Source organism: Oncorhynchus kisutch, linkage group LG1, assembly GCF_002021735.2.
Source record: "Oncorhynchus kisutch isolate 150728-3 linkage group LG1, Okis_V2, whole genome shotgun sequence".
NCBI lineage: Eukaryota > Metazoa > Chordata > Actinopteri > Salmoniformes > Salmonidae > Oncorhynchus > Oncorhynchus kisutch.
Genome location: NC_034174.2, coordinates 12,797,880 through 12,817,882, shown reverse-complemented (window position 1 = coordinate 12,817,882; position 20,003 = coordinate 12,797,880). Strand labels below are relative to the sequence as shown.

Genomic DNA, 20,003 nt, shown 5'->3' with positions numbered 1-20,003 from the left:
CCAGAGTATGACTGTAGCAGTGAGTAGGTCCCGAGACATGTTGGACAAAATCCGCTGAGTCGATGATAGCTCTGAAAGCCTTTTGGAGTGGGTCTGTGAATATTAAAGTCACCAAAAATGTGAGTATTATCTGCCATGACTACGAGGTCCGATAGGAATTCAGGGAACTCAGTGAGGAATGCTGTATATGGCCCAGGAGGCCTTTAGTAAACAGTAGCTATAAAAAGTGATTGAGAAGGCTGCATAGATTACATGACTAGAAGCTCAAAAGATGAAAACGTCAGGTTTTTTTGTAAATTGAAATTTGCTATCATAAATGTTAGCAAAATCTCTGTCTTTGCGGGATGCACGGGGGGTATGGTCATTAGAGTAACCAGATGATGAGGCCTCATTTAACACAGTCAATGCATCAGGCTTAAGCCATGTTTCAGTCAGGCCAATCACATCAAGATTATGATCAGTGATTAGTTCATTGACTATAACTGCCTTGGAAGTGAGGTTTCTAATATTAGTAGCCCTATTTTCAGATGAGGAATCACAATCTCTTTCAATAATGGCAGGAATGGAGGAGTTCTTTATTCCAGTGAGATTGCTAAGGCTAACACCGCCATGTTTAGTTTTGCCCAACCTAGGTCGAAGCACAGACACTGCCTCAATGGGGATAGCTGAGCTGACTACACTGACTGTGCTAGGAGCAGACTCCACTAAGCTGGCAGGCTGCCTGGCCTGCACCCTATCTCATTGTGGACCTACGGGAGTTAGAGACCTGTCTATGATTGTTGGTAAGATTTGAGCACCACTCCAGCTAGGATGGAGTCTGTCGCTCCTCAACAGGCCAGGCTTGGTCCTGTTTGTGGGTGAGTGCCAGAAAGAGAGCCAATTATCTACAAATTCTATATTTTGGGAGGGGCAGAAAACAGTTTTCAACCAGCGATTGAGTTGTGAGACTGCTGTAGAGCTCATCACTCCCCCTAACTGGGAGGGGGCCAGAGACAATTACTCGATGCCGACACATCTTTCTAGCTGATTTGCTGAAGTTATGTTGCACTTGGTGACCTCTGACTGTTTCATCCTAACATTGTTGGTGCCGGCGTGGATAACAATATCCCTAAACTCTCTACACTAGCCAGTTTTATCTTTCGCCAGCACCATCTTCAGATTAGCCTTAACGTCAGTAGCCCTGCCCCCTGACAGTGTATGATCGCTGGATGATTTGTTTTAAGTCTAATACTGCAGGTAATGGAGTCGCCAATGACTAGGGTTTGCTATTTTTCAGAGCTAATGGTGGGAGGCTTCGGCGTCTCAGACCCTGTAACGGGAGGAGTAGAGACCAGAGAAGGCTCGGCCTCTGACTCCGACGCGCTGCTTAATGGGGAGATTCAGTTGAAAGTTTCTGTCGGCTGAATGAGCAACACCGGTTGAGCATTCCTACAGCATTTCCTTCCAGAAGCCATGAGAAAATTGTCCTGGTGCGGGGACTGTGAGAGGTTAATGTTACTACTTAGCTTTGGCTGGTGGAGGTCCTGACGAACCACGTCCAGATAAAGTGTCCGGAGTGAAAAAGTTGGATGAAAAAAGTTGAGCGAGGGATAAACAAAAAATATAAACTGTAATTAAAAGTAAAAAACGTAAAGTTGGCAGGTAGCAAAGTAAGGATAGCAACAACGCACAGCAGCAGGTAAACAAGTCCCACTGAAGTCAGTTACGATGCTGAACTTCAGTCAGGTCAAGAACCTGGTGAGGATAACAAGGTGCAGATGAGCTTCCCTGAGACGGTTTCTCGCAGTTTATGCAGAAATTCTTCGGTTGTGTAAACCCATAGTTTTATCAGCTTTCCTGGTAGCTGGTCTCAGACGGTCCCACAGGTGAAGAAGCTGGATGTGGTGGTCCTGAGCTGGAATGGCTACACATGATCTGTGGTTGTGAAGCCGGTTGGAGGTACTGCAAAATTAAAAAATTACGACATTGGAGGCGGTTTATGGAAGATAAATTAACATTCAGTTCTCTGGCAACAGTTTCGGTGGATATTCCTGCAGTCAGCATGTCACTTCCATCTGTGGCATTGTGTTGTGTGACAAAATTGCACATTTTAGTGGCCTTTTATTGTCCCCAGCAAAAAGTCCACCTCTGTAATGATCATGCTGTTTAATCATCTTCTTGATATGTCACACCTGACAGGTGGATAGATTATGCTGGCAATTGAGAAATGCTCACTAAGAGGTATGTAAACAAATGTGTGCACAAACATTTTGAGAAGTAAACCTTTTGTGCACATGGAAACTGTATGACATCTTTTATTTCAGCTCATGAAACATGGGACCAACACCTTACATGTTGCGTTTATATTTTTGTTCAGTGTTATTCACCAGAGGAAGACATACTTCACTATGGCAGGGCCTGGGCATAACTTATTAGTCCATTCGCCAAAGAGGCCTAAAACAATATGTGACCCCTTTTCAACAACCTTCCTTTGCAGTGGCAGTGCAGCTTCTGTACTATGGTCGCTGTTGCTTAAGAGGTAGCTAGTCCCAGTCTCTTGGCAGGTCTTGGCTGCTTGTCACATCCTGGTCTTCTACCCATGGAGCATATTTCTTCCTCTTATCTTCAGAAAAAAACGTGATCGAGGTGTAAATGAAATATGGCATCCCAGCTAATCATCGTCTTCCATAATGGCGTTACGATCATTACTTTTGGCTCTATGACCGTCACTTAGCACCAGCCATGCTGCAACCTTACCCTTTGCCTGAAGGAAATGATGGTAATAATTTAGGCTAACATGCTGAAAGTGCCCATCTTAGGCATTGCTGGAGGTTCACAGAATTCCATCCATCCAGTGCAGGCAGATGAGCTGTCTAATATGTCACATAGTAATGGCCTCTTGAGATCCTTCTGCTGTCAGGCTCCCTCTGATCAGCATGAATAAAACGGCAATAGGAAGAAGGGTGATGGGGAATGCTCTTTTGATGTTTGACCTGTCAAGTCCATACATCAAAAGTGTAAGCAGTGATGGAGGAGCAATGGATCTCATCCTGCAGATAACTGTATTGCTGGAAATAAGGCTTACATTGTCAGCCTTAACCAATAAATATTCTTACTGTGTGGTGTGTAGACAATAGTAGGGTTTCTGGCATTGACCATGTTGTATCTGTGGTCTGTTGCCTGGTTGTTATGTTAAATGTAAAATTTATTTAACTAGGCAAGTCAGTTAAGAACAAATTCTAATTTACAATGACGGACTACCAAGGAACAGTGGTTAACTGCCTTGTTCAGGGGCAGAACGACAGATGTTTACCTTGTCAGCTCAGGGATTCGATCCAGCATCCTTTCACTTACTGGCACAACGGGCCGAAAAGGTTTTTTTCACGACTGTCTAGATGTGCTTGGACCATGTTAGTTTGTTGGTGATGTGGACACCAAGGTTCTTGAAGCTCTCAACCTGCTCCACAACAGCATGTCGATGGGAATGGGGGCGTGCTCGGTCCTTCTTTTCCTGTAGTCCACAATCATCTCCTTTGTCTTGATTACGTTGAGGGAGAGGTTGTTGACCTTGCGCTACACGGTCAGGTCTCTGACCTCCTCCCTATCGGCTGTCTCTTCGTTGTCGGTGATCAGGCCTACCACTGTTCTGTCATCAGCAAACTTAATGATGGTGTTGGAGTCATGCCTGGCCGTACAGTCATGAGTGAACAGGGAGTACAGGAGGGGACTTTCCATCATCTGTGGATCTGTTGGTGTGGTATGTAAATTGGAGTGGGTCTAGGGTTTCTGGGATAATGGTGTTGATGTGAGCCATGACCAGCCTTTCAAAGCATTTCATGGTATTTCACGTGAGTGCTACGGGTCGGTAGTCATTTAGGCAGGTTACCTTAGTGTTATTTGGCACAGGGACTGTGGTGGTCTGCTTGAAACACATTGGTATTACAGACTCAGACAGGGAGAGGTTGAAAATGTCAGCAAAGTCACTTGCCAGTTGGTCAGCGCAAGCTCGGAGTACCCGTCCTGGTAATCCATCTGGCCCAGCGGCCTTGTGAATATTGACCTGTTTAAACTTCTTACTCACATCGGCTGCAGAGAACATGATCACACTGTCATCTGGACCAGCTGATGCTCTCATGCATGTTTCAGTGTTACATGCCTCGAAGCAAGCATAGAAGTTACTTTGTCTGGTAGGCTCGTGTCACTGGGCAGCTCTCAGTTGTGCTTCCCTTTGTAGTCTGTAATAGTTTGCAAGCCCTGCCACATCTGACGAGCGTCAGACCCGGTGTAGTACTATTCGATCTTAGTTCTGTATTGATGCTTTGCCTTTGTTTGATGGTTCGTCGGAGGGCATAGCGGGATTTCTTATAAGCTTCCTGGTTAGAGTCCCGCTCCTTGAAGCGGCAGCTCTACCCTTTAGCTCAGTGTGAATGTTGCCTGTAATCCATGGCTTCTGGTTGGGGTATGTACGTACAGTGACTGTTGGGACGACGTCCTTGATACACTTATTGATAAAGCCAGTGACTGATGTGGTGTACTCCTCAATACCATTGGAAGAATCCCGGAACATATTCCAGTCTGTGCTAGCAAAACTGTCCTGTAGTTTAGCATCTGCTTCATCTGACCTTTTTTTTATAGACCAAGTCACTGCTGCTTCCTGCTTTAATTTTTGCTTGTAAGCAGGAATCAGGAGGATAGAGTTATGGTCAGATTTGCCAATTGGAGGTCGAGGGAGAGCTTTGAACGCGTCTCTGTATGTGATGTAAAGATGGTCTAGAATTGTTTTCCCTCTGGTTGCACATTTAACATGCTGACAGAAATTTGGTAAATCTGTTTAAAGTTCCCCTGTATTAAAGTCACCGGCCCCCAGGAGCGCCGCCTCTGGTTTGCTTATTGGTGGAATACAGCTCATTGAGTGCGGTTTTAGTGCCAACTTCGCTCTATGGTGGTATGTAGACCGCTACGAAAGATACAGATGAAAACTCTCTAGGTAAATAGTGTGGTCTACAGCTTATCATGAGATACTCTAACTCAGGCGAGCAAAACTTGGAGATTTCCTTAGATATCGTGCCCAAACTGTTGTTTACATAAATGCATAGGCCCCCTGTCTTACCAGAGGCTGCTGTTCTGTCTTGCTGATAGTGTATAACCCGCCATCTGTATGTTGGTAATGTCATCATTCAGCTACAACTCTGTAAAACATAAGATATTACAGTTTTTAATGTGCCTTTGGTAGGATACACTTGCTTTTAGTTCATCCCATTTATTATCCAGCGATTGAACATTAGCTAGCAGAACGGAAGGCAAGGGCAGATTAGCCACTCATCGCCGGATCCTCGCAAGGCACCCGGATATTTTGCCTCAAAATCTGTTTCATTCTTCAGCGACTCACAGGTATAGGGGCCTGGTCAGGTGTGTGCAGTATATCCCTCGCGTCCGACTCATTGAGGAAGAACTCCTCGTCCAATTTGAGGTGAGTAATCCCAGTTCTGATGTCCAGAAGCTCTTTCAGTCAGCAGCAACATTATGTACGAAACGAGTTACGAAGAAAGCGAAATAACAAACAAAATAGCATGATCAGTTGAGAGCCGATAAGACAGCAGTCCTACTCTCCGGCGCCACCATGAATGCATGAGATTTGACAGAGTTTTTTCTTTCAAGTTTTTTTGCAAGCCTAAACGAAAAGATAGATTTGTCTAAGAGTTTTTCTATCAAGGTATAAGGTGAGACCCAGATGCAGACACAGGAGACAGATGATTGGAGTCTTACAATGTTTAATAATCCAAAGGGGTAGGCAAGAGAATGGTCGTGGACAGGCAAAAAGGTCAAAACCAGATCAGAAGGTACAGAGTGGCAGACAGGCTCGTGGTCAAGACAGGCAGAAGGGTCAGGCAGGCGTGTACGGAGTCCAGAAACAGGCAAGGGTCAAAACTGGGAGGACTAGAAAAGGAGACTAGCAAAAGGCGTATGGGAAAACCACGCTGGTTGACTTGACTAAACATACAAGACGAACTGGCACAGAGAGACAGGAAACAGGGATAAATACACTTAGGAAAATAAGCGATACCTGGAGGGGGTGGACGCAATTACAGGAACAGGTTAAACAAATCAAGGCGTTACATTTTCCTTGTGAGTTTTTTTACCAAGCCACAGTTATTTAAAGTATATCATCCAAGACAAAGGCAAAGGCCCTTTTACAGTAATGTCTTCAAATGCTTGATGCTCAATTTTCATACAGTCCATGTTCAAAGAAATATCAAAATAATAAGTGAAAAATCAAGCAAAATATATTCAAGACTCTTTCAAGTTTGACGGTTGTGCGACGGTTCTTCCTCGAAATGTGCGATAATGTTATATTTCATTTGCTCTTGAGCAATTGCAACTTAATCAATATTTCGAGAGGATACGGACAGAAGATTCAGATCAGACTTTTAAAAATGTTCATACAGTCCATGTTCAAAGAGAGTCTTGAATATATTTTGCTTGAATTTTCACTTATTATTTTGATATTTCTTTGAACATGGACTGTATGAAAATTGAGCATCAAGCATTTGAAGACATTACTGTAAAAGGGCCTTTGCCTTTAAAAGTCTGATCTGAATCTTCTGTCCGTATCCTCTCGAAATATTGATTAAGTTGCAATTGCTCAAGAGCAAATGAAATATAACATTATCGCACATTTCGAGGAAGAACCGTCGCACAACCGTCAAACTTGAAAGGTTTGATCCAGTGTCTGTATTTACCTTGTCCGGATCATGGGTGGGCTATTCACAGGCCCTTGCCAGTTTTAACCAATCAACATTCAGGATTAGACCCACCCTTTGTACAAAAGATGACGGATTGCCAGATTAAGAAATAAATTGTAGTTTTGGAAGCAAAGTATGAAAAAAATTATTGTTCAATTTAAGGCTTGTTTGAAATGGGATTGTGTACTCATTTAATGTTTTTGCTGCCGCCTGAGCTGTTTCCGACCTTGGACAAGGCAATATGGAGTGAAAACCAAATATGTGTGTGTAATCCATCACCTCTCATCATAACAACCACTTATCCTGTTGCTGCTATGCTGGACTTCTTTCAGTATATTACAGCACAAAGTCACAACAAAGCAATACAATGAAAAAGAAGAAAACAATTTTTCAACACATCTTACAATGACATGGTTTACAGATTGCTCTCTCTCCAGATATTTCATAAATTATTTAAGACTTGTCAACTCACTAATATACATCAGACATGTTTCTCAGTCAAGTGTCTATCCCGTGCCAGCAGCAATGTCGAGGGCTAGCTGACATGGACAAGCCAAGTTCTTCCTGGAGGTTGAGAAGTAAGACATTAGGTGATTTAGGTGATAATCCCTCTAGGCTCCCTCTCGCTGTCACATGGAGCAGTGACACTGTACTTATTTTAAACCCCTCCAGCTAAAGCAAACTTATTCACCTCCTAAAGTGTTACTTCTATAAAGAAAAATCCCTTTACTTTAAGCTGTCAATAGATATTTTAACACATTCGACATCAAACAAGAGCTCTTTCCTCCTGAACATGACTGTTTTTTTGACAGATAACCATGAAATTGATGGTAATGCTACGATTTTGATTCATGGAATATGTGGGAAGCATAGCCAAATGCTTTCACTCTAAATGCACTCTCCTCTCAAATGGAATATGTGTTTATCATGAAATGAAATTCCATCTACTTGCACTGCATCTGTATCAGTTGATACCAGACTACTGCATCATGATGATTGAAGACAAACCACTGTATTCTTTTAGCCAGGTTTATGTCTATTTCTTTTGTTTTGTTCTTTAAACCCATGAGATACAGCTATGGGGTCCCTGTAACATATGACGCCACGATGCCACTGCATGCAACAGTTATAGAATCTAATCAGGGGATGCATCGCAACCACTGCAGAGACTCTGAATAGCTAACAGGTGTAGTAATATCCCTTATATAATCATCACTGTTTTTAGTGCATTAGATTGAAAATTCTTCTTGTACTTTATGTAGTCTAGACTTCCAGGACCATGTCAAATGAAGGTTTTCTGTGTGACTTGTGATATCAATGGAAAGTCCAAATATCCTGTATCTTCCTGATTGTACATCATTAGTTCATAGTCACACATGCTCAGAATGAAATTAACAGTATGCGTTGTACTCTTCATTTGAGTCCAGCTGCAGTTAACCTCCCTCTGTTTACTTATTAATAACATCCACAAATCTATGTACAAGGAAGGAATGGAAAATGCTTTGTGAGCTGTAAGAGATCACAATTGTGTCAAACACACAATCAGCAGGATGAAGCTCCAAATAGCTTCTAGGCATCAAATTAGCCAAACACCTGTGGGCTATTAGGATAGGGGGGTTGGAAGCTGTGCTTTGCTGCAGAGTAGCATGGAACACTGGGCCATTCCACAAAGGGTACTTGATACTGGCCAGGAGTGAACTCAGATATTACATTTTCCACATGCAGGTGCCACATGATGGGAGCTGTGGACGGGAGGAGAAAAAACCTGGAGTCTTCTGTACATGCTCAGAGTATATTCAACACCAAATGGGAATTGTTTTGAACATTACGCGATAGCAGGTCATATGAATTTCTTTATCTTATTGGTACTGTATTAGTATGGATTGTGGGTGCAGCATATACTGTATATGATATCATAAATACTAAAGTCAGAAGAACACCTACTGTACGTCTTAATCAAAACCCACTTTGGATTATAATGGGATTTTTCTCTCCCCTCAAACCAATTTATCTGTTTGAAGTTTTATGTGAAATGTTGAAAATCCAGGAAGCCATTGTCAAATGTTGCTACAATACCACCCTCCAGATAACAAAGGAAATGAGAGTCCTGACATGTTTGAGTTTTAAGAAGCATCAGGAGGGTGCTCATTGGATTCACGGGACTGCGTCAATCGCAAGACAGAATTTAGTATCACATACATTCTTTGTCAAGAAACAAGGGCACCAATTTATTGGAGAAGTATCTTAAGTCCTTAAATCACTGTTCTAAATGCAATCCATTTAGATTGCAAGCCATTCAAGATGCAAGCCATACTGTATCTGTCTCACGATTGACTACCAGATATTTAATGAGACCTCTCCATAGACCTCTCCATAGATCTCTCTATAGATCTCTCCATAGATTTCTCTATAGGCCTCTCTATAGACCTCTCCATAGACCTCTCCATAGACCTCTCCATATGTTGTAGACACACACTATTTAAATTACAATGCTCTTCCTGGTTATTTGTACTGAGAATGACATGACTCAAAGCAAATCAACACAAGACCATTGACTCATTAATCTACTTAAAGTTACAAAGCAGGGATCCACATCATTGGCATACCTTCAGACTACCTTCAGACAGATGTCTGTTCCAGACTTGGGATACGAGGATATGAGGAGAGAGAGAGAGAATGTAGGCTAGCCAAGGATCAAGAGGAAACCAATGCGGGTCAGAACTTCCTTATTTGTCAGGTTTGGATGGACTGTCAATTTACCAGGGGTGCAACTTTCACTGGAGATGGAGACATGTCCCCCACCCCCCCACACAGTTTTATTATTGGAATGTGATACATAACGAGGCAACAATGCACTTTACCATGTGGATGCCTCCGAGCGGCCAGGTAGACTGTTTGGTGTGTTTATCTGACTGGATACAAAATAAATTGTTCCCCCCACTTCTACAACCAAAGTTGCGCCCCTGCAATTTACCATTTATTTTTGTCTCCTTTTTGTTTTCTTTATTTCATTAAAACCCACACCACTGACCGGATCATGGTTCATTGTAGCTAGCAGCAGCTGTATAGAGTAAGTTGAAATACCAGCAAGTCCCAATAGTTAGCACATCATTTCCAAGTGAAAATCAGGTAAGTATGATTGAATAGGGCTGTGAAATTAAGCAAATGCCTTGGCAGTAAATGGATACAGCAGTGGTGCAGTCCCGGTCACGTTTGCCTACTTTCATGGTAAAGCCATCACCCACCTCCTTACTCCTGGTTTGCCTCCCTGTGGGGAACATACAACCAGAGTCTGTCCACATTTCTGCCTTCTCTCCCTTGGGCTCATTTAAACACTATGTTCAGTAGACACCTAAGGAATCTTCTGTTATTCAGCCATTCGGATGGGTAACCACAACCTTGGAGATGAGATGAGACGACCAGTTAGATATGGCAACATCTCAGTCGATAATGGATACAAACGCTAGGAGGGAAACAAGTACAATAGAGTTGAATGAATTAACATAGATTCAAATAAACCAGAATTGCAATTCAGTTCATCATAATTAACAGATATTTACATCAGTTTCCTCTTCCCTAATCGCTGCAGGATAATTATGCCATTTCGCAAAGATTGAGTGGGATGTGTTTTCCGCGCTTAACAGTGTGCATATGGTTATAGCTGGGCATGTTTCTCTGTACGAACCAAACCGCATTAACCTCAACACAAGGCTTTAAACCAATCAGTGAACTGTCAAGACGTTAAGAGCTTTGAGTTCTGCATTCACTGTGTCACGGTAGAGGTATTCATGAAGCAAACCTTGTGTTTCCTAGCAACATAAAGTATAAAAGATGTATCCTGTTTCTCCCTCCCTCCCTCAACACTGTAAATGCAGTTGTTTATATTTGAATTATGATATATTGTGTGGAAATATACACTGAGTGTATAAAAGTTAAGGATCACCTTCCTCATATTGAGTTTGCATCCCCTTTTTGTCCTCAGAACAGCCTCAATTCGTCGGGGAATGGACTCTACAAGGTGTCGAAAGCGTTCCACAGGGTTGCTGGCCCATCTTGACTCCATTACATCCCACAGTTGCGTCAAGATGTCTGGATGTCCTTTGGGTGATGTACCATTCCTGATACACGGGAAACAGTTGAGTGCTGAAAAACCCAGCAGCAGTTAAATACCCAGTTTTTAACACACTCAAACCGGTGGGCCTGGTACCTACCACCATACCCCATTCAAAGGCACTGAAATATTTTGCCTTGCCCATTCACCCTCTGTATGACACACATACAAAATCCATGTCTCAACTGTCCTGAGGCTTAAAAATCTTTCATTAACCTGTTTCCTCCCTTTCATCTACAATGATTGAAGTGGATTTAACAAGTGACATCAATAAGGGATTTACCTCCTCTTCTATGTCATGGAAAGAGCAGGTGTTCTGAATGATTTACAGCACCCACCATAGCACGCGCTCCAGCAGGTATATCTCACTAGTCATCCCCAAAGCCAATTCCTCCTTTGGCCGTCTTTCCTTCTAGTTCTCTGCTGCCAATTACTGGAACGAACTGCAAAAATCACTGAAGCTGGAGACTCATATCTCCCTCACTAACTTTAAGCACCAGCTGTCAGAGCAGCTCACAGATCACTGCACCTGTACATAGCCCATCTGTAAATAGCCCATCCAACTACCTCATCCCCCGTACTGTTATTTATTTGATTTATCTTGCTCCTTTGCACCCCAGTATCTCTACTTGCACACTCATCTTCTGCACATCATTCACTCCAGTGTTTAATTGCTATATTGTAATTATTTTGCCACTATGGCCTATTTATTGCCTTACCTCCCTTATCCTACCTCATTTGCACACACTGTATATAGATTTTTCTATTGTATTATTGACTGCATGTTTGTTTATTCCATGTGTAACTCTGTGTTGTTGTTTGTGTCACACTGCTTTGATTTATTTTGGCCAGGTCGCAGTAAACTTGTTCTCAACTATCCTACCTGGTTAAATAAAGGTGTTCTCAACTATCCTACCTGGTTAAATAAAGGTGTTCTCAACTATCCTACCTGGTTAAATAAAGGTGTTCTCAACTATCCTACCTGGTTAAATAAAGGTGTTCTCAACTATCCTACCTGGTTAAATAAAGGTGTTCTCAACTATCCTACCTGGTTAAATAAAGGTGTTCTCAACTATCCTACCTGGTTAAATAAAGGTGTTCTCAACTATCCTACCTGGTTAAATAAAGGTGTTCTCAACTATCCTACCTGGTTAAATAAAGGTGTTCTCAACTATCCTACCTGGTTAAATAAAGGTGTTCTCAACTATCCTACCTGGTTAAATAAAGGTGAAATATATATATTTTTAATTGTACACTAAGTGTAGACGTAAGAAGATCCTGAATGGAATATATTTTATTTGAGGTTTCTGACAATCCCCTTTGTAAAGCAAGAAGCCACGTCATTTCCGGGTACGCAGTCCCCAACAGAATGCTGTTAAGCTTTTAAAAGAGCCTGTGTGGCTCTCCTCTTGAAAAGCAACGCCTGGTTTTCACAGGAGAGGAGAGCAAGCAGGACAAGGACAGGACAGAGCTGTTTGTTTGAGGCTATGCAGACAGTACACTGCACCACAGTAGAGGGAACCCAGGACTCGTAAGGAGACAAACAATGCTACAATGCCCAGGTCTCTGTACTGTGTATTAGTGCACAACGCAATGAACATTTGTTTCCTGTAGCTGTGTCTATTGGTTGTACTCATTCTGTCATGGGAGGTGGCAGTATTGTGGGCTGGCAGACAGTGAACTGATAAGAAAATTGTAAATAAGAAATGCCCTTCAACTACACAAGCTCATGAATCAGACACAAACACAAAGTGTATAATCATAATTGCCTTTGATGGCATCGTTGAAGTCAGTCAACTATTTAAATGATTTTCACCACCTACTCTATTGTTGGAAATGTTCAAGTGTCCCACATCTTGGCCAGCGTGTTCAAGTTATCTATGGAATATATTACACCCCAATGTTCTCTTACGGATGGATGCAAATGTGATGCATGGATGACGCATGGAGGCCTCATACTTGCAGGAATAATCTGTCAGAAAAAGATTTTCAGTGATTCTTCTCTGTGTCCCGTCTGCTGTGGAATGATGTTTTGACAGGGTTGGGAATCCTGCCACACATGAAGAAATCTAACTAATATATGTGGATCTGAAAGATGGTCTGTTAGCTGTTGTTTGGTATGGTGTGTCTTCTGGTGGATTCACTAACAGATCTTTAGATCAACTATATGGATGTCAATTACTACTGGTGTCTTCATTAACTGTCCATTACAGACTCATCAGTGCCATATACTATATGATTCATGGGCTTAAACATCTCAACTTCAATCAAAGCAAGTGTATTACTCAATCTGCAATTACACAGTTCAGAGGATTGCATTGAACTCCTCAGTGCTTTTTCACAGTAGAATGGTCGGACTGTCATATTTTGACAGAATACACATTTTCTTCGCTATTACTTTGCAACAGCGGATGAAATTGTCCTAAATACACTTGAGTTTATTTAAAATGGCAGGCTTTCAGATTGAGACTTATTGAAGCAAAAAAACATCCAGATGCTCAAGTAAAATGTTGTCATGTATTCATCTATTTTAAACACATTGTTCCCTGTGGCAACGAGGGAAGTCCTGCATTTAGTGGTTTTGAGTCGGTTTAGTCACTAATGTTTTTCTCTGACCTTGTATTCCAGCTTGTTTTTGTTGAAAAAACATGTTGCCTTTAAAATTGTGTTAGTCATCTATTTGTACATTAATTAAAACCTTATCATTTTCAGTCTATTGAATATGTGAACAATGATTATTTGGTTTTTCATGTGTTGTGAGCAATGTGTTTAATTGAGTTCATTAGAAAATGCAGTTTGTTGTGATCTGAATACTAGGAGGTAAAAGACACAGGCATTGCTCTCTCACACCTTAAGTAGGCTATAGCGTTTGAGGGTGATGGTGTTTAGATGGCACCTTATGCTATTGCACACAATTTCAGCTATATTCCAGTGTACAAATAACATGAATTTAGCAATATGAGACTGTGATACTCTTATTTTTCTGGCTTCTGTTGCCTAATTGAGGGGCAATCATTCTGAAGGCTCGAGATGAATAGACTCTCAATGCTGGACATTACCACTGCAGGGGCCATGGATTGAAGTATAAAAATATGGCCTACTAACCATTCATTTGAAATAATTGCTTGTTTTCCACCACCAATTCTGTTCCCCTGTGATGCTATTATTAAAGCAATTATGTCAACACAACCAAGCTGACGATGGAAGTCATTGTCTTTCTTGTCAAGTTGATGATCTTTCTTTCTTTCATTCCTCTGTTATTAATTGGTGTTCATCATCCTCTTTCTTTCTTTAGTTTGCTCTTCTTTTGTCATAGCCACACGCACACGCACACACACACACACACACACACGCACACGCACACACACACACACACACACACACACACACACACACACACACACACACACACACACACACACACACACACGCACACGCACACACACACACACACACACACACACACACACATTTGCACACACAGACATGTACCATGCATCATCACAGGAGGTGTGGCAGTTGTATCAAAGGATAAAGGGGTCAACAACGTCTCTCACAAGTAATGAGAAACAAACCAACTAACAGGATTTGTTGTCCCTCTAATTCAACTTTTTTTTGTGATAGATAACATTGTCAACAAATCCTTTTTCGGTAACACTTTACATTAGCATTTACTTAAAATGACTTATAATGGAGTTAACAAGTTTATGAAACTGTTTAGTTTATAGATTCTTTATAAAATGGTAATTTGCTGTTATACCACATTGTTATTTTGGTCCTTGCCAAATAGTGAAGTTATTTTACCAGTTAATGTCCTGATACCTCCTGAACTTCTTGCTTCTAAACTAATGACATCGCTTCTACCCTCTGTTGCCCTCTCCGAGACAGTCAGGTCAGTCCTGTTGGCTCTTCTTCCCTCACTCTTTCCTTCCCTCCATCTCTTTCTATGTCCCTCTCTCTCCCTCTCCCTCTCCCTTCCTCTCTTTCTGACAAGCCAGACCAGTGGAGCAAGGCCTCCTCTCCTCTCTCATACAGAACGGGTAAATGTTGCACATTACACTCAAATTTTACTTTACGGTTTCCACATTCTGACCTACTGACGCTTTACGCTCAATTATTTATTTACTGTTTCCCCGTTCTGACCTACTGACACTTTAGGTCATAAAAATGCAATACTGTAAGAGAGAACAATTTTGAAAGAAAGAAGAGAAGCTTGTAATTTTAATTTTATTAGAAATGTGATTTTGTATTTTTTTTTTTAAATGGACATGCTCCACACACTTCATTACTTTTCAATAGGTTTTACAAATACGTAGTCAGATACCCAGGCACTGTTTCTTTTTTGTTTACATTTTTCCCTTTTTAGATTTGTCAAGACATAAAAGCGGACATCATCAATCTATTTAATAACGTACATTAACTTGCCATTTCATTTGGTCAGCACTCATGTTATTTTATTATTTTAGTAATACAGAGGTTAATGGAAAAGCAGCGTTGAGTTCACATCACAAATCACCTCACAATATAAAATAAACTAAAGGACTGTTCAGTTTTACAGCAACCACTTCTGATGTATTTATTCAGAGAACTGATGGCGGCTGAAAGGACTACTGGATCCTTTGGCATTTTGTCTTGAGTAGATTCCTTTCTGTAGCTTGAGGTCATATAGTATACTAGTATATCGCTGAAGCATTTTGCAAAACAGGACACAGTCCTCAGGGATTATTTATTTATTTATTAATTAGTCTTTTGTTTTACCACATAAAACCACTCTTTTATCCATTATGGATATCATCTTGGGTGCATGACTACTGTGTGGCATACTCCCCTGGGGATACTTTACTCCCCATTTAATGGATTTGGATCTGTACAACTTAGCTGTACCTTTGTGTGACCGGTAGGATAGCTGCTGGAAATGGATGGGGGTCATCGATGGTATCTCACTATAGGGCCTATTGCAGCCTGAGAGACTAGTTTCCAAAAAAATGTATTACAACCCTTACCATGGATAGTATTGGATGTTCCGTTATTGGACTCCTTTATGGGAACTTTGTAATATTTAGAATAGCCATGGAGTAGTCTTGATGGCACGGAACAATTGGTTATCAATATACAGTTTATCGACGACGAGATAAACTACGCCGTCCTGCAATTTCCTTCGGGAACTGATCATTCATGTCTATTTTCGTGCCAGTGAGTCTTCCACCTAGGCTTTTAACATTTATTTTATTTTGGAAGAATGCAAATTTGGCAATGATTGGGTGCTTATATCTCTGTCCTCTCTGTCCTAAACGGTGTACACGTTAGAGTTTGATTTTTTTAACAGTATCGCCTGGGATCTGTAGCTCTTCAAGACATAATTATTTCATCACACTTTCAGGATCTTCACCCTCTTTTTCTTTGATACAAGTAAGTACCAGATTTGCTCTCATAGATCTAGTCTGTATTTCAAGTAAGGCTCGTCTCAGAAACATGTTCTCCTTTTTAAGTTCTTTAACGTCCGTTTCAATTGTATTTGACTGTACTTTTAGCTTGTTTGTTTCTTTCTTTTTCGTCACTGATCTCGCGGCTCGCCTTCAATTGCTTTATATCTTTACTGACTAGTTCAAGTATGCCCAGTTTATCGTTTATCGACTTTAGCAAGTCGCTTTTTACACTTACCATTCCGAGTGGTGAAAAGCATAAATCGTATGTGTCCATCAAGGAGTCTCATATTCTTTTGGGGATTGGTACTCCATGCTTACTCTCCGACATGTTTTGGTGTTGATTGTATTGGTGATATTGGTCGATACATTTCTCTAGCCTTATAATTTGTTTTGTGTTGTTATCTAGATTGAAGGTTATTGCCCATGAAAACATTATGTGGAGTGAAGTGCTAATATTTAGTCAAATGCACAGATTTTGAATGTTAAATTTTTATCTTGAGGCATTCTGCACCTCTGTGTTCAGTCCACCATAACACCTCTCTATTTGTACTGAGAGACTCTTTGTTTTAGTCTGGAGTTACAGTATTAAAGTATGGGCAAAGTGGGCAGAGGACAGTGGTAGCCTTTGGTTAGCTGGTAACACAGATCAGGGCCTCACACAAAGAAACAAAGATCACTCACTAGACCTTCACCAGTTTGGAATTGACATATAATAGAAACGACACTGCAACAGAGTTTGAACGCATTCCAAATATTTTTTTTACAACACAACACAGGATGTTCAAACTGGCATGCTCAAAATCAGTAATGACCATATTATTTTTTTGTCAACATCATTATAATTTTTTGGGTCAACTCAATGAAGGCAAAAACAACAAAAATATGATGGCGTACAATTATCCTGCATTGTTGGAATGGTTTCTTTCATCCAGTATTTTCTTTTTAAACTGGAATACCTTTAACAAAACAACAAAAAAACAATTATGTAACTTAAAATCCTCCTTGAAATGAAAGACTGATTACTCTCATCCTGGTGGCTCTGCAACTTCCTGAAGCATTGAGAGCAATGTCCCTTATTGTTGAGAACACTGGCAGACTACAACCTTGCATGGCATACACCTGAACAGATTCTTTCAATTGGATTGCATGTCAGTCCGGTCGGCTCAAGATAAGATAAGAAAAAAAAGAGAGAGAGAGAGAGAGAGAGAGAGAGAGAGAGAGAGAGAGAGAGAGAGAGAGAGAGAGAGAGAGAATAAAGCTGCAATGCAAACAACGAGAAGGGAGGAGAAGCCTCATCCCGCATCATATCCTCTCCGGTCTCTGCCAGGGGGGAAGTGTTGGCCTTGTCTGTCATGGCCGTCAAGATGGAGCATCACCATTATACTGTATCTGTTCTGTTGGGCCCTTGGAGGCCCTCGCTGCATCTCTGTGTTCTCTCTTTCCTTTATTATGACTATTCCCTGGGAAATCCTTTAGTGATCCTCACAACATGTCCCATGTCCATTTTCTTCCTCTCTTTCCCATTTCATTCCAGTGCATAAGAACATTTTCACCCGCCATGAGGTGACCATCCAGAACAACGACGACGGCCTTCCTCTCCTAGATGACATGGTTGCTGTAGCTGATGTATGTCTGCTTTGTGGCGAAAGCTGAAAGAGAAGAAGAAGCGAACAACACAGAGAAGGCCAGCGGTACGTCACAGTTACTACAGTACTGTATACACTGGGCAAAAGAAGTAGTGTTCACCTCCTATCCCCTGTCTGTCTAATGGGTAATATGGCTTCGACCATCCAGTTGTCTCCCCAGACCTCCACCTCCTATCCACTGTCTGTCTTCTGGGTAATATGGCTTCGACCATCCAGTTGTCTCCCCAGACCTCCACCTCTTTTCCCCTGTCTGTCTACTGGGTAATAAGGCTTCGACCATCCAGTTGTCTCCCCAGACCTCCACCTCCTATCCACTGTCTGTCTTCTGGGTAATAAGGCTTCGACCATCCAGTTGTCTCCCCAGACCTCCACCTCCTATCCCCTGTCTGTCTACTGGGTAATAAGGCTTTGACCATCCAGTTGTTTCCCTAGACCGTGTTGGCTGATCCTCTGCGTATAAATCCTACCGTCCCTGCTACTAATGTCAGCTGGTCAGGGAGACAGGAATTTTTCAATTACATCATGCTGTGTCCACACTGGCAATGACCCTGACAATGAAAAATGGTGCTTATTTAAATACCTTTGCATTGTTTTTTTACCTTTATTTAACTAGGCAAGTCAGTTAAGAAAAAATCTTATTTACGGCCGACCCCAGCCAAACCTTAACATGGGTGAATTGTGCGCCGCCCAATCACGGCCATTTGTGATACCGCTTGGAATCATACCAGGGTCTGTAGTGACGCCTGCTTGCACTGAGATGCACTGCCTTAGACCGCTGCGTCACTCGGGAGCCCCCCACTCAGATGGGATGTGGATCCGACCAGGTCTATACGGAATGGGTCTAGTTGTCCTCAGGTTGGCCCAGGACAAGGATCGGATGCTGGTTATTGAATCTCTGTCTTTACTCTTCTCATTTATTGTGTTACTGTGTGGCTTAATGTAGCTGTTGTTGTTATTAAACCAAATAAATGTATTTTAGGATATAGGCCTATATGTCGATGTTCTGTAACGCATGTCCATGCTCAGCATCCTTATAGACATTTTTTATCAAATATTTACAATGTTGCATTCTTTATAAACACAAGTATTTTGTCCACAATGTATTTTTTGGGGACAATATCCCCACATCACTGTAGTTTTGTTATTGGTGGAAGAAATATTGCAGGGGCTAAATAATCCCAAAAATACTGTAGGTCTCAGGGAACATTGAATCACATTGATATGCGTGCGTCATTAAGATTTGTCCACAAATAGGTATTCTATCTCTGTTGACAGACCGACTCAGACCTCATTTTCTTTTCTCTGGGAGGCAAGCCGGTCAGGTGTGTGACTCTTTTGGCCATCACCTGAGTAATTTCTGCTGAGTCAATGGTTGAAGTCATTATTTACCACAGATGTATAAAGCCTGAGTCTGTCCCAGAAACCACCAAGCATTTTGATTGCTATTGAAATTAGAGTGAGATGGACTTAGACAGCGAGAATTTCAGCTGGTTCAGAAAGGTAAGTCATTTGCCTCTCAATTAATTACACATGGCTTTGAACACTTTGAACAGTGCCACAAATCTGAGCCAAACAGTGAAAAAAGGAAACGTAGATTCCTGATCACCATATTGAGCACAAGTGTTTATCTGTGAGAATCAACTCAGTGCATTGCAATTAGAAAATAAAACATGGTTGTTGTAGACAGTGTATAACAAGAATTTAAATGGGATCTAATACGTTAAATGAAACACAATAGGTCCATTATAATAAGGTAGCTAGTGTAATAGTACTGATGCCCTTCTTTGTGACCTACACACAGTGGAGTACTTGAGCATATCAGGGAATGTTTTAAGATCTCCCCCAACTCACAAACAGACTTAAAATGAAAACAATGGCAGCCAATTTCCTAAATCCATTGAAGTGTAAAATAACAACGGCATGAGGTGGCTTGTAAATAATGAATTGATACTGTGCTTTCTACCTTCTACCTCTTAGACCAAATTATTTATGTGATTTACAGCACCTGAAGGACTAAATTAATCTTAGAAACATTAAACACAAACACAAGGATCCGCTCAGCTAATTCTAGCATGTACAGTATATAGCATACATACTG

At 41.3% G+C, this 20,003-nt stretch overlaps 1 protein-coding gene across 1 annotated transcript in view; it reads right to left on the bottom strand.

Annotated features, from left to right (window-relative positions):
* Nucleotides 1–16,949: 16,949 nt before the first annotated feature.
* Nucleotides 16,950–20,003, bottom strand: part of LOC109878670 (metabotropic glutamate receptor 4-like) — a 287,551-nt gene continuing 284,497 nt past the window's right edge. The window contains exon 11 of the mRNA XM_020470908.2: nt 16,950–17,908. Within this exon, the coding sequence (XP_020326497.1) occupies nt 17,859–17,908 (50 nt within the window). The 3' untranslated portion in view covers nt 16,950–17,858. The remainder of the gene's footprint in view (nt 17,909–20,003) is intronic.